Here is a 13,343-nt window from a genome sequence, read left to right on the forward strand (position 1 = left end):
TAATCCGCTTTGCAGATTTGGCTGTATGACCATATCACTATGTTTAGAGGTGCAGGCATCAATAGATGCAAGTGTTTTCACAGAATTAAGAAAACCATCTTGTCCATGCAGTCCAGCCATAAATGATGCCGAGAACAACAAATAATAGAAAAAAAAAAGTCTTTTCAGAGGCATATGAGTAAATAGAGTATTCTGTGCTGTCCTGTACATGCATGTGTGTACATGTATTCGTAGCCAGTGAGTCATGGCTCCTAAGCCTGATTTAAAAACTGAATGAGTTCATTATAATCCCCCTCCCCGCCTTCCCACCCCACCCCCCCAAAAAAAAATAAATCTGAGGAATCAATCTAATCTGCTTTACTAAATGAACATGTGAAAGTGCTTACCAGGGATAAACCTGGGGACTCTACATATTTCTCTCTTTTTTCCTCCAACAGAATGAAAACACCTTTGAGACAATAAAGGAGTTGGAAGAGGAGCCAGTGTGTCCCATTCAGTATTCTCTGTGTATCTGCGTGCACCGCTTCCCCTGTTTGGTTTCTGATCGAGACGGGAAGGACAGGGAGGGTGTAAGGACATTGCAACTCTCAGAGAGAAGATAGGCTTTTGTGCTGGCTTCAGCCAGTTCTGAGCTCTTTGGGGCTTAAATCTCCCCAGAATGGGTGTGATGTTGAGTTGTCTACTCCAGGGCAAATGGAGAGGAGGAGGGGCGCCTGGAGGGAGGACCACTGGCGCAGGGGACACCCTGAGCATCAGAAGTTGTTGGAACCAGTGATGACTAGAGCTGTGACCAGGGGGGACCTCTCAGATTTCTCTGCATGTGGTACCCCAGTTGCTGGGACATACATGAAGCAGAGATTGTGCGGTGTGGCGGGAGGGTGACTTGGTTTGCAAAGGGGGAGCTCAGGCCAAGCCCCTGCAAGGCAGGTAGAACTGCAGATCCTCCCTGTGCTTCGTGTTCACCTTGCCTGTGACAACGTGCCGCAGAAAAGCTGAGCACAGCCCTTTGCTGACGCCCAGCAGCTTGTGCTCCCTGCTGTGCGCCTCTGAAATATTTTGGTTGATCCTCATTTCATGGCGAGCTCTATTGTCCCCCCAGCCAGGGCTACTGCAGCAGTAGCAAACCAGGGCTTCTAGTTACTCCCCGACGCCTGCCTTCCTCCCCCTCTGCATCTCCCCAGCTCTCACAGAGGAAGGGTTGCCAGTGGTGCCTTCTCCAGGCAGGGCACATCTGCAGCTTCCGTTGAATACCCTCCTTCCCTTTGAAAGCCCTGCCTCTTTCTGGCGGGTGGGGTTTGCTCATTTCCGTGAGCGCTTTTGCAGGTGGTGGTGACATGGGAAGGAAAGGGACATACAGTGCTGGAGGTAAAGAGCCGCTGCGCGTCTGTTTACACCGTGTTTGTACAGCTGAGGTGGGTACAAATCGGGGGTGGCTTTGCTGGAGAACTCTGCCAGGGCTATAACTGACCGCCTGTTTGGGAGTCCCAGAGCAGCACGTTCGGTAACAGGAGATCGCTGCGCTGCCTGCCCTTGCCATTGCTGTTGCGCATGCGGCAGTAAACACCTCCTCTGCACAAAACTGAGTCCGGGTAGAGTCCACGGAGACAGTTTTGGTAAGAATCCCAGGTGCTGCAGAAAAGCAGTCTGAGGTCTCAGCTGAGCTGTACTGCTTCAGAAGGGAGATCAGCCATAGATGCGTACGTGCTTTCTTTCTCAGAGAGGGGAAAGATGGTGTGGGATAGTCCTTTGCTCGGTGGTCCTGTGGGCATGTGCACCGGAGAGGAGCCATCACAGGCCACCTCTTCCTGAGCAAGCCACCACTGTGGGAGGCACTGAGGTGCTCAGCAGAGGCAGTTTAGGAGCGACAGGGGTGATCTGTCCCGCTGCTTGGAGGTAATCCCCTCCATACAACCCTGAGATGCAACGTACCCAGCTAGAAGGAATCCCAGTAGAGGTGGACAAAAAGATGAACACGTGCAGGTATTGCTCCCCAGCAACATGCGAAAAAATTCATCAGCCGTACATATCCTGGCATGTATCCGTTCATATGGAAGGTGTTTATGGTTTTTAGTGTAAGTCAAAAGTTGTTGGACAGTCTGTTTTGCCTTGGAACGAAACCATACAATTAAATTTCGCGAAGCAACCCGTGTTTCACATCCGTGGACAAGGTGAAATGCCATGTGCGTGAGAGCGTTTCTCATCAGCGCGGATCTTTGCTGTCTCTAAAGCAGTGCAGGCTGGGGCTGTGGGTGCTACTGGAGACATGCAGCCCGTCTGCACTGCAGGAAGGTCATTCTGGTCTGACTGTCAGCTGGAGCTGTATGTTGTACACTATTGTACGTGTTGTGCCAAGCTTTCTGCAGGTAAAGAAAGAAGCAGTCATGTATTTGACAACAGCAATCATAGGTGATGCTGTGAAGAAATTCAGGGAAAATCTGCGGCGCATGTGATTTTGACTACAACCAAGCTGTAATTCTGACTTGTCTTGGTCACTTTAATTAGTAATGTGTCATTAATTTAAAAATAACCGGTGCGGTTAAAGAGCATGGGTGTTGGTCAGAAATGCCTGGTTTCTCATGTGTAAATTCACCAAGTCAGACGCACTGATGCAAGTGCCTGGATGAATCGGTAAAACAGGGCTGGGCTAGCCAGGGCTGGCACGGGCAGCGTGTGCAGCATGTAGTGGTTTAGGCAATAGCTCTAATTCAGAGTTATGGTGGAGGTGCTGAACGTGCTTGGGTTTGAAAGCACACAGTCTTCGTTAGCTTCAGCGGAAACTGCAGGATTCTGCTGTGCAAATCAATGAAACTGTGAGATACAATCCACTGTTCAGGAAAGTCAGAACATGTTTTTAAGGAGGTCTCTGTTGGGAGGTAAAACCGCTGCTGAAGCGATAGCAGTGATGGAGCGTGTGTAAAAGAGCCTGGGGAGACCTGCAGCCTTCTGGAGCCAGGCAGAATATTTCCTGTTCACTTGAGCTATTGGTCACGACGGGAAGATGCTTCCTACAAACTGGGGTTTGTTCTAATGGAAATAGGTGACTGGTGAAGAAAGAGGGCAGTGGAGAGTTGTCTTTTTTCCCCATTTTTGCAAAACGGAAGGCATTATTGTTCCAGTTTAACAGCAGGTGGCACTTGGTTCCAGTGCAAGTAGTTATCTCTTCATTGCCATAAAAAGAAATCCATACAATTCTATCAGTTCTGATTCTGAATCAAAGAATGAAAATAGCTTCTGAACAGGGTCTTGACTACTAATTCATGTGCTGTGGTATCTGCATGGTGTGTCTTCATTGCCTTTCACTAAAATTCCTCTTTCCTGTGAAACCAGTTGTGTTTGTGGGTTTGAGATCTTTTTTTCTTTCCTCTCCTTGTTCGCAGTTCCACTTGATTTTTTTCTGGTGGTGTTACAACGAACATTGTGCAGTCCTCCTAACGCTTTGTCCATCAGTAATGTTTTCACTTTTTCCTTGTTCCTGTTTTAAGATACACTATTGTTTTCTTTCTAAGGGCTGTATTTTTGTTATGTCTTGCATCATGAGTGAATTCGAAGTACTTTCAATGGCATAATACACTTTGTAGTGTAATTTTGTGAAAATGCTTCTCTATGAATTAAAAATATCTTTTTAGATTATTTCAGGGGTAAACCCTGAATTAATCAATCTTGGATGTGGTGTTTCTGTCCTCTAGAAATACGTGAAGCTTAACTTTGTTTTTATAGGTTAAGAAGGAAAAAAGCAAACAAAGATGTTCAAAAGTGCAGACCGTGGCAAAACAAAAATGTGTGGATAAATTAATTAACATCACTAATCGGCAAATGAAACAAAAGATTACTGTAAGGAATAATGACTGTTTGAAAATGGAGAATGAAAACACGATAGAAGAAAAAGACAAAAAGTTTTTCATCTGGGGAGAGCTCAAAATTGATTAAAGTGCCAATGAAAGGGTAAGCTAAGGAAATAATCTCTAATTCTTATTTGTAGTACTATGTAAGTGTCTTAGGTTTTCTGATACTGTGGTAGTTGAAGTAGTTTCCTCAGTGGTGAAAGCCATAGTGAGTAGTCCACTGCTTCTCAAAAAATGAAGAAAAATTCTTTTTTGACAAAATGAAGCGCACGATGGAGGTTCAAATTTATTGCCTGCTCTAAAAAAAGAAAAGGGGAAACCAAAAGAAAACCCCCACCTAAATTCCTGTGATTTCCATGTCAACACTGAGGTAAAATGCATCTTCAAAACCAGAACTGAAGACTGGAAAAAGCAGTTATTTTTGTAGGAAATGGCCACCTAGAAAAGAAAAGTAGGAACTTGGGGTTTGCTACTACTCCCTTTTCTAGGTGATTTTAGTGATCTCCGTGCAGTTGGTGTTTTCCTTTTCATTAAGTTAATATGCCCTTTGTCAGGAGAGGGGAAAAGATGATATTACCAAACCAATCTCAAAAGTCTAAAGAAGGCACACGTATTTTTATGCAGACCTAAGCAGGAGCTTTTTCTGTCTGTCCTTCAAAGGAATCTCTGCTCTAGGTGCTTTCTGTAACGTGGCTATTGGGTATAGTCCAGCTTAACCTGGATCTAGCTCAGATTCCACGTGTCCCCCGCACTCCTAGGGGAAGGGTTTTAAATACTTGGGCGTATTCCATGATCTTTACAGTCAAGTCTGTGATTTTATCATAGATATTTTTTGTCTCAGTTGTTTCTGGACATCATCTTAATGTCTGTTTCACAGAAATATTTTTTATAAACCTAGTAACTTGGTGATTTCTTTCTTTCTTTCTGTGTAATGCAGTAAAATTGCCCTGAATGCCAAAGTTGCAAAGAAAGGTAAAAGACAGCCTTCAAAGCAGAGGGCTCATCAGCAGATGAGCTCTTCCAGTGGCAATCATGGTCAAGTACCGGATGAGAGCACTTCCAGTGAAACATCTGAGGATGAAGGAAGGTATGCATGTAAGGAATGTTGAAAATAAAACTTACTTAATGATAAAAATTGGCCTGAGAGCTAGAGGCAAGTTTGGGTTTTTGTTGTGTGTTTAGGTTTTTTGTAAACCTGATGCATATGAAGATTCTTGTTCTTTCATGTGACCGCCTGATGTTCTTTCTTGTTCTTTCTTGTTCTTTCCTGTGACTACCTGATGCGCTTTGTGTTGACAAACAGTTCACTTTTGTTTAGAGTGCTTTTGAACATGCTGGCCAAGTTAACAATAAGGTCACGTGCACAAATTCTGATTCATTACATGAGTGTGTGTGCACAGGCATAGAAGTATTTCATGTGTTTAAAAAGGGTGAGGTATCTCAGTTTTTTTCACGGCAGGTATCTCAGGATTTTTTGCCCTGCTCCCCACTCCACCTTTTCTCTTGCAGCTGCGTACCCTCCCGACTTCTTGCCCACCCTGAACTTACTTGTGTGGGTTGTGGCAAAGTGAGAAAGAGCAAGTTGTTGACACTGTTCAGCCCTAGCTAAAAATCTGGTGTGTTATCAACACTGTTTTGGTCAGAAGTCTAACACACAGCCCTGTGTGGGCTGCTGTGAAGAAAATAAACTGCATCCCAGCCAGACCCAGGACACCAGAGAATCCAAAATTACAGTTCTTTGACCTGTAGGAGAAGGATTCTCGGTACTGAAGAGAGCTAAACCCCTGGTATTAAACAGGGAATGCACGTAACCGTACAGCTACATGTCTGTAGCTGTAAGATTTCTGTCACTTTGCGTGAAGTTTAGGGAACAGTTATTTCAACTATTTGCTTAATATCTTGCGGAAAAATTAGCCTTCCAGTAGACATTAATAGTACACAATAATTGTTTCAGTCTTGAACTATATCTAGCAAAGTTACTATACCAGATTTTAGTTTAATTCAGTTCTGCAATTAAGTTTTCAAAGCTACTGTAGGTATTATTCATAATGCAAAGTAAGCATTTCAGTACTGAAATATATTTCTGTTTTCTAGACCTGCAGCAACACCCAGGAGTGAAAGGAACGAGGTACTGTAAAACTAGTTTCTTGGTAAACAGTCTCTATCAGCTTTTAATCACGTAGATGGGAGCAGTGTTTATGTAGTGATCAACCAGATGTACAAATTGCTGCTGGTATGCAGCTTTATTGTATTTGAGACAAATCTGTGGGCTGTGAAGGAGAGAATGAATCATTCATGCATTTGTAATGGTCTGTAATACTAGACAGTGGAATTACAGAAAGTACTGTATTTTTTGTAGGTCAGCATACCAATGGAAGTAACTGATGGCCCTGGTTTAACTCACTCATCTGACCCAACTTCAGAGGATGTCCGGTTGGAAGCTTCAACCTACAAGGAGACTATGCTGCTGTTGGAAGAGCTTGGTGTGGTTCATATGGGTATGTTTTCAAGTCTCTGTCTTCAGCTGTTACAAGTTCCCCTTAAAACATGATTTCTTTGTACGCGCTCCTAAGTATTTTAATTTCATATTTTGATATAGTATCTCTTTGTGACTAGAGATCCCCCTCAAAAGCTGTGAAACTGTCACCTGACCTGAGACGTTGCCTGCATTACCAGCCGATGTGCCTTACGTTATCATTGGTTCTCTGTCTAGTCAGAGCTGGAGAAGCAGTTTCTTGCAAAGTACAGTTCAGCTCCTTCTAATGCGGTCATCAAAAGTCAGCAAGAGCTTTTTCTTCTTTATATCCCCTTGATGTGGTTTACGCCCAGCCACACCTAAACACCTAAGCACCACACAGCCACTCACTTGTTCCACCCCAGTGGGGTGGGGGAGAGCATCGGAAAGGGAAAAGTGAGAAAACTCATGGGTCGGCATGAAAACAGGTTAATAGCAAAAGCCACGCACGCAAGCAAAGCAAAGCAAGGAATTCATCCAGCACGTCCCATGGGCAGGCGGGTGTTCAGCCACCTCCAGGACAGCAGGGCTCCGTCACGCATAACAAATACTTGGGAAGACAAAGTGCCATCACTCTGGATGTCCCTCCCTTCCTTCGTCCTCCCCCAGCTTTATATGCTGAGCATGATGCCGCATGGCATGGCACATCCCTTGGGTCAGCTGGGGTCAGCTGTCCCAGCCGTGTCCCGGCCCGGCTCCTTGCGTACCCCCAGCCTGCTCGCTGGTGGGGTGGGGTGAGGAGCAGGAAAGGCCTTGGCTCTGTGTGAGCGCTGCTGGGCCGTAACGAACACATCCCCGTGCTACCAACCCTGTTTGCGGCACAACTGCAAAACATGGCCCCGTACCAGCGACTGCGAAGAAAATTAACACTATCCCAGCCACAACCAGCACACCCCTCAACAGCTAATGACAAAGAGTACAGCAAAATAATGGCTTTGCTTAAAAATAGTAAGTACATATATATAACAAATTTCAACTGTCATAAGATGCTTGCATATATGCACAAGGCATTATATAAACATAAGCATCACTTACTAGGGCTCTTAAACTATGCTAAAATTTCATTAGGCAAGTGTTAACCTTGGCGGAAGGCCAAACTCCCCCCCCAGTGCTGCCACTGCCCGTCCTTGACAAAATGGGGTGAAAAAGCTTGTGGGTCAGTGTGAAGGCAGGGCTGTCACTTCCCAGGGACTGTCACTGGCAAAACAGACTCCACCGATTAAAATACATTTGGATAGTGAGAAACAAAGACCCAAAACCTGAGAAGGACACGTCGGCACCCCCCCTGCTCAAGCTCTGCCGCGCTCCTTCCCTGCCACCTCCCCAGGCAGCGCGGGGAGGCTGCGGTCGGCAGTCGGGACGTAGCAGTTTCTCTGCTGCTCCTTCCTCGTCCCTTTTCCCTGCTCCAGTGTGAGTCCTCCCCCAGGCTGCAGTCCTTTGGGGAAAATCTCCTCCAGCCTGGGCCCTCCATGGGTCGCAGGTCCTTCGGGAAGGATCCGCCTGCTCTGGCATGGGGTCCTCCGCAGCACTGCGCTGTGGGTATCTGCTCCAGCATGGTTCTCTCCGGGGCTGCAGGGGAATCTCTGCTCTGGCACCTGGAGCAGCACCTCTCCCTCCTCCTTCGCTGACCTGGGTGTTCGTTTGCAGGGCTGGTTTTCACATGCTTTTCCCCTTCTCTGCCCGTGTGGTGGTTTCGCCCTTTCCTACATTTGTTTTTCCTGAGGAGCTGCCAGCACGGCTGAGAGGCTGAGCTGTGCCCTGCGGTGGGTCCATTGAAACCGTCCATGTACAGCACGGGGCGACCCCTGGCTTCTTCTCACAGGGACCTTCCCACTAACCTGCCACCTGCACCTAATACAGCAAAGCACTGAACAGCTTATACATTGGGCAGTATTTGTGCAGCTTTGTGTCTTTTCTGTCTCAAAACAGGTTCTGCTACTTTGTTGAAAATGCAAAACATACTTCTTGAATATGAACGGAGAATAGAACGTCAGAAAAATCAGTATAAAGCGCTCTCAAGAGAAGTAAGGAAATTGGAAGACGAAAGGGAGGAGTCACAGTTCAGAGCGGAGAAGACTCAAGATTTGAAATCCGTGTTGGCTCACCAAGAAGCAGAATGGAAAAGGGATATCCAAAGCCTTAAGTATGTAAATTGTGGTCTGATAATGTATTATCTTGGTAGTGGTTTTGTTCCGAAAGACACTGATGGTGCAGGCAACAGGATGAGAAGTTTCCAGGCTTTTGGGTTTGGGTTTTTTGAATCCCGTGGGCCAGTTATGCTATGAAGTACATAATGTGAGAGGGGAAAAACGTCCGGATACCAGCTCCATGTACAGTCTTCTGGATGTTGTTCTAACTTTGTTTTCTAGCAAGAAAAGAGCAAGAGAGTGTGTACGGGGAAATCAGATTTATAAGAGAGATTTGAGAGATGGTTGGGTGTTTGTTTTTTTTTCATTTTGTCCTTGCAGCTTCAGTTGGCCTATAATACTAGGATTTCTGGTAACTCCACCCAGTGCAAGTCAAACCAGAGCTTAGAGCATTTGTTTGCTTACCTGTTTGTTTGTTGGAAGGGTCAAGTTTGGGATTGCCCCTTTCCCCACACTCCTGAGCTAGACCCGGAGGCGTGAGGTTTCTCATCGCTGTTGACATCACGTCCGACAGGGGTGGCCAGCAGGCACCGTAGGCAGTTGAGCAAGGACAACTGCAGAGCCCTGGCCTGGGAGGGGAGATCTCCTCGTGGTGATCCCCGGTGGGATGGCGTGGCTGGGGAGCTGGCCCAGCAGGGCCAGGCGGCCCAGGCAGAGAGCGAGCTCAGCAGGAGCCACCGTGAGCTGGCAGCTGGGGCGGCCCGCAGCGGCCTGGGCTGTCTGGGGGGCAGCAGTGCCAGGGCACTGGGGGCAGGGAGTGCCCACCCCTCCTCAGGGCTTGCTGAGCTGTGTCTCGAGCCCGGGGTCCGGTTTTTGGCCGCCCAGCCCAGGAGATCTTGCCCAGCCCGTGTGAGGTCGGCAGGGAGATGCCGGGCTGGCGCGGGGGCAGGAGCACCAGCCCTGTGAGGGGAGGCTGCGGGAGCTGGGCCTGGGGGAGTTGGGCCTCCCAGCGCGGGGGAGGGGAGTATGAGGAAGACGAGGCCGGTCCCAGCTTGGCCTGGGTTTGACTTCAGCAGGTGTTCAAAATCCTCAAGCATCTGTCAAGTATAAAGAAGTAGTATTTTCATTCTAAGTGAATTCTCCAAGCAGCGTTAAATTTATTTTTAATTCGCAACTTTTTGCGAAATTACACTAGAAATTACATGTAAAGCTTTTTCCTTGCAATATACACCATTCAAATACAAATGCTTCTGTCAGTCTTTCAAGTAATTTTAGTGGTGGTTGATTCTTGTTTTGCAGAATTTCTAAAGCAGGCTTTCAATTGGCAGTTCTTCCCTTACGTTGACGATTTTTTTTAATTTATTTTTTTGTTCACTGTTGCGAGTATATGGGAAAAAATAGTCAAAATAATGATCAAACACAAAGCTGCTTGCTTGTTTGGGTACCGTGGGCACACCATGGACCGTTTTTTACCATGTCAGTGCTTATTGCTGATTGTTTCAGTTGGTAAAGAAGCTGACCTTCCATAAGGCTTTCCTTGTAAGTCAGCTTCAAAATGGAATTGCTGTAGTTTCTCCCAGAGGTAGATCCAACTGAGGTTTAAAACTGTTTTTAATCGTATTCAGCTTAAACCCCATGCATTTCTGAATCTGGTTTTGAACACTGACATCCTTCTGGAGTAAACAGAAGCTGCTTGTTCTGCCTGTGGTCAGCAGTTGTTTTAGACTTACAGAAGGCTTGCTGAAAAATTGTTGGGTCTGCCATAGATAAGTGGCGTGCTGATTCACCAGTATTGCTTCTGGTCACTGAATCCGTAATGTGTAGGCAATGCTCAGTATACTAAGAAAATGTATACTAACCATAGTAAAAGTTTGCGATGCTTTGATCTGATGAGACAACAAACTCCTTTTTCAACAAAATGGCTGTAATATGAAGATGGGTTTTTTTAATTTTATTATAGAAGTGTGCACACTGGTGTGTGTTTCCCTATACAAACTTACAAATAACTGATAAATCACTCAAAGTTTTTTTTCTGTATCTTGTACAGCTGATACCATGCACAATGGAATGAAGTTAGAATTCTTTAAAAAGTTGAAAAGTACAGTAAAAATATGAACTCTGAAAACGTTTAACATTTTTTATGGTTTGAGTTGTCTCTGCAAGTCCATCATTGGAATATCTACTTTTATATCAGTGCTTTTGTTTCTCAAATACTCCGTTAAATCCCAGATGTTCTTTGAAACAAGAAGAAGAAAAGAGGCTCAGAGTAGAAGTGCTGTGTGAGAAAAGGAGAGAAGACCTCCGAAGGAAAGAAGATCAATATTGTAAAGAGATGGAGGAGAAACAGAAACTTGAGTTACAGTCTAGGAATTTAGAAATGGAACTAAGAACACTGAGAACGCTCTTGAAACAGGTATATTAAATAATGAATTAAACTCTTTGTCTTATTTTCTGCTTCTTTTCAATTGTATTCCGGTATGCCTAGAGAAGGAGGCGCTTTGTTCACGGAAGAGGCGCTGGATAACAATTGTCAAATTTTGAGAACAGTAGAGTACAGTTGGTTCACAATTGGGTTGTTCTTTTTTTTTTTGCTTTGCAGTTTATTATTCCTTTTTTCCTTTTTCAAAATTTAGGTTTCATTTGTATTTCAGGCAAAGCCTGACCTTTTTTTGAATTACTACAAAACATCCTGTATTTTGCCTTCTTAAATTTTCCTAAGAAAATTTAAATTTATTTATTTATAGGTGGATTATCATAACGGTGGGGAATCAAAAATGTTTTCAAGTATGCAAGGGAGAATGGGAAGATGTATTGCTAGCTCTGTTTTTTCTTAAGATGCAAGCAGTTTTATTGTATTACTGTAGGCTGAAGAGGAACGTGATGAAACACAGAGACAGCTCTCTCAGGAAAAGAGGGCCAGAGCCCTTCAAGAAGGAATTTTGAACAACCACCTTGGGAGACAAACGGAACTAGAAGAAGAGACAAGAAGATCTATAGGAAAAAAATCAGAGGTAAGCAGATTTTTTTTCTAATAAATCAAATTTCACCATGTTTGTTTTAAAGTCATAATAAATCTTACATAGCTTTTTCTGTTTCTTGATGGTTTATTTACTGTTTACCCGTGTAACTTACCTGGGTAAATACCTTTCTTGTTTTCTCTTATGTCTAAAAGTTCTGGAAAGCAGCATCACTCCTGTATGTACCTGAATTACTTGTGCAAGTAGGAAACTAATAGAAGACACTATTTACCCCGTTTCTTAACCTATCTGTTATTTTCCATTTCATAGACATTTTGTCATCGCTTTTTAGGCTTTCTAGCAGTGAAACACCTAGCTACCTATGGCAAGGTTGACCAGGAAGAAAGTTGTTTGACAGTGTTTGTGTTTCCATTGCTTTTTTTTTTTAAATTAGTTATTCCCTTATTGAACTTACTTCAAGTATGCCTTTCTTTGCCACCTCCACATAACTAAAATTTTATGATCGACTATCAGCAATGAATTCAACTCTCTGTAAGAGTCAGAGTAACTGGAGGAGAAAAAGCAATCATAAACACTGTATTAAAAAAGATCTTGAAAAGAGTTTACTGAATTTCCTAAAGAATGTGCAGTGCCTTGAAGCCTTTTTGTTCTTGGCTGTGCTGCCCAATAAATGTAGGGTGAATGTGTTTAAGTGGACAAGAGTTATACATACAATAAAGAAGAAATATACAGGACTATTGCATTCCGGGGGTGATTGAGTCTTATAGCTAACTTTCAGTAATACAAAAGGATAAGTGTTCAGAAGACATTTGAGAAGGAAATTACCCTTTCTAGCCTTGTTTTTACCAGATCTGTAGCACAACTAATTCAACCTTAAAGGCAGTATTATAAAGGCATGCACATACAAGAAAGCGCTGTCATTTTAAAAGCTTTGGTTGCTGGTTTAAGGGGGGAAAAAAACGAAACTGTGTATTTGGGATGTTCATTTAGGTTTTAAGGATATGTTGCACTTCCGTTGTGTACGTACATTGTACATGTGCATGGGTTCACAGAGTAGCTTATTGCCTGAAACTTCATCTTTGAAGTCATGCTTCAGTACTAGAAATGTTAAAATGCAGTTTATTGCTGCAGGTTTTTTGTAGATTCATTTCCCAATTGGCTCTTTATTCATTTTCCCTGTCATTCAGGAATCCAGCACTGATAGAGAACAGGATCTGTTGTACAAGAATCAGTTACTACAAGATGAGATTGCTGTGCTAACGCTAGAACTCACTCAAGTAAGACTTAGGCACCAGGAGGAATAAGGAAAATATTTAAAGGAAAATGAGACCTTGAAAGAAAAAAATGAAGCTCTCAAAAAGGAACTTAAACTGAACAAGGAAGCATTAAGACAAATGTTTTTTCAGTTCAACGCGGAGCTGGACTTAGTAAAGACAGAATCTGCAGTGCTGACTTCCAAACTTGAGCAGACAAACAAAAGCAAAGACAGACTAGAGACAGAAATTGAATCATTTCGTTCCTCCCTGAACGCTGCAGTTCAAGAACTTGAACTTCATTTGTCATCAAAAAGCAATGCTGAACGAAGATTTCCCAGAGAACGTGATGAATGCCTTTGCTTGCAAGTCGAGCTCCATCGTGACCTCTCTGACGTGCAAGAAACCAACAAGAGCTTGTCTCTGCAGCTGTGTAAAGCTAAAAGCAAAGCTAACAGGCTAGAAAATGAGCTTCACCAGTTGAAGCAAATGCTCAGAGAAAAAGCTTTGCTTTTAGAAATGACAAAAAAGAATTAAGTCAAGGCCAGTGTCGGGCACAGGAATGTGATCATGCTCGACAACTTGAGAAAGATCCAGTAAGCGAACCTGTAATAAAACAGGAGTCCTTGCAGGAGCGATTGGCCCAGCTCCAGAGTGAAAACCTTTTT

At 44.1% G+C, this 13,343-nt stretch overlaps 1 protein-coding gene across 1 annotated transcript; it reads left to right on the forward strand.

Moving 5' to 3' along the window:
- Positions 1-6,205: 6,205 nt before the first annotated feature.
- LOC130159859 (ankyrin repeat domain-containing protein 26-like) lies at positions 6,206-13,138 on the forward strand. The gene is made up of 5 exons (XM_056361891.1): positions 6,206-6,340; positions 8,287-8,500; positions 10,674-10,857; positions 12,610-12,699; positions 12,959-13,138. Exons 1-5 carry the CDS (start codon positions 6,214-6,216, stop codon positions 13,136-13,138), a joined length of 795 nt encoding a protein of 264 aa, XP_056217866.1. The 5' UTR covers positions 6,206-6,213.
- The last annotated feature ends 205 nt before the right edge of the window (positions 13,139-13,343 follow it).

This window comes from Falco biarmicus, chromosome 16 (genome assembly GCF_023638135.1).
Source record: "Falco biarmicus isolate bFalBia1 chromosome 16, bFalBia1.pri, whole genome shotgun sequence".
NCBI lineage: Eukaryota > Metazoa > Chordata > Aves > Falconiformes > Falconidae > Falco > Falco biarmicus.

Coding starts and splice junctions, on each gene's coding strand:
- LOC130159859 (XM_056361891.1), top strand. CDS start 6,214: ATGGAAGTAACTGATGGCCCTGGTTTAACTCACTCATCTGACCCAACT. Junction 6,341..8,286: donor GCTTGGTGTGGTTCATATGG/GTATGTTTTCAA, acceptor GTCTCAAAACAG/GTTCTGCTACTTTGTTGAAA. Junction 12,700..12,958: donor TAACGCTAGAACTCACTCAA/GTAAGACTTAGG, acceptor TGAACGCTGCAG/TTCAAGAACTTGAACTTCAT.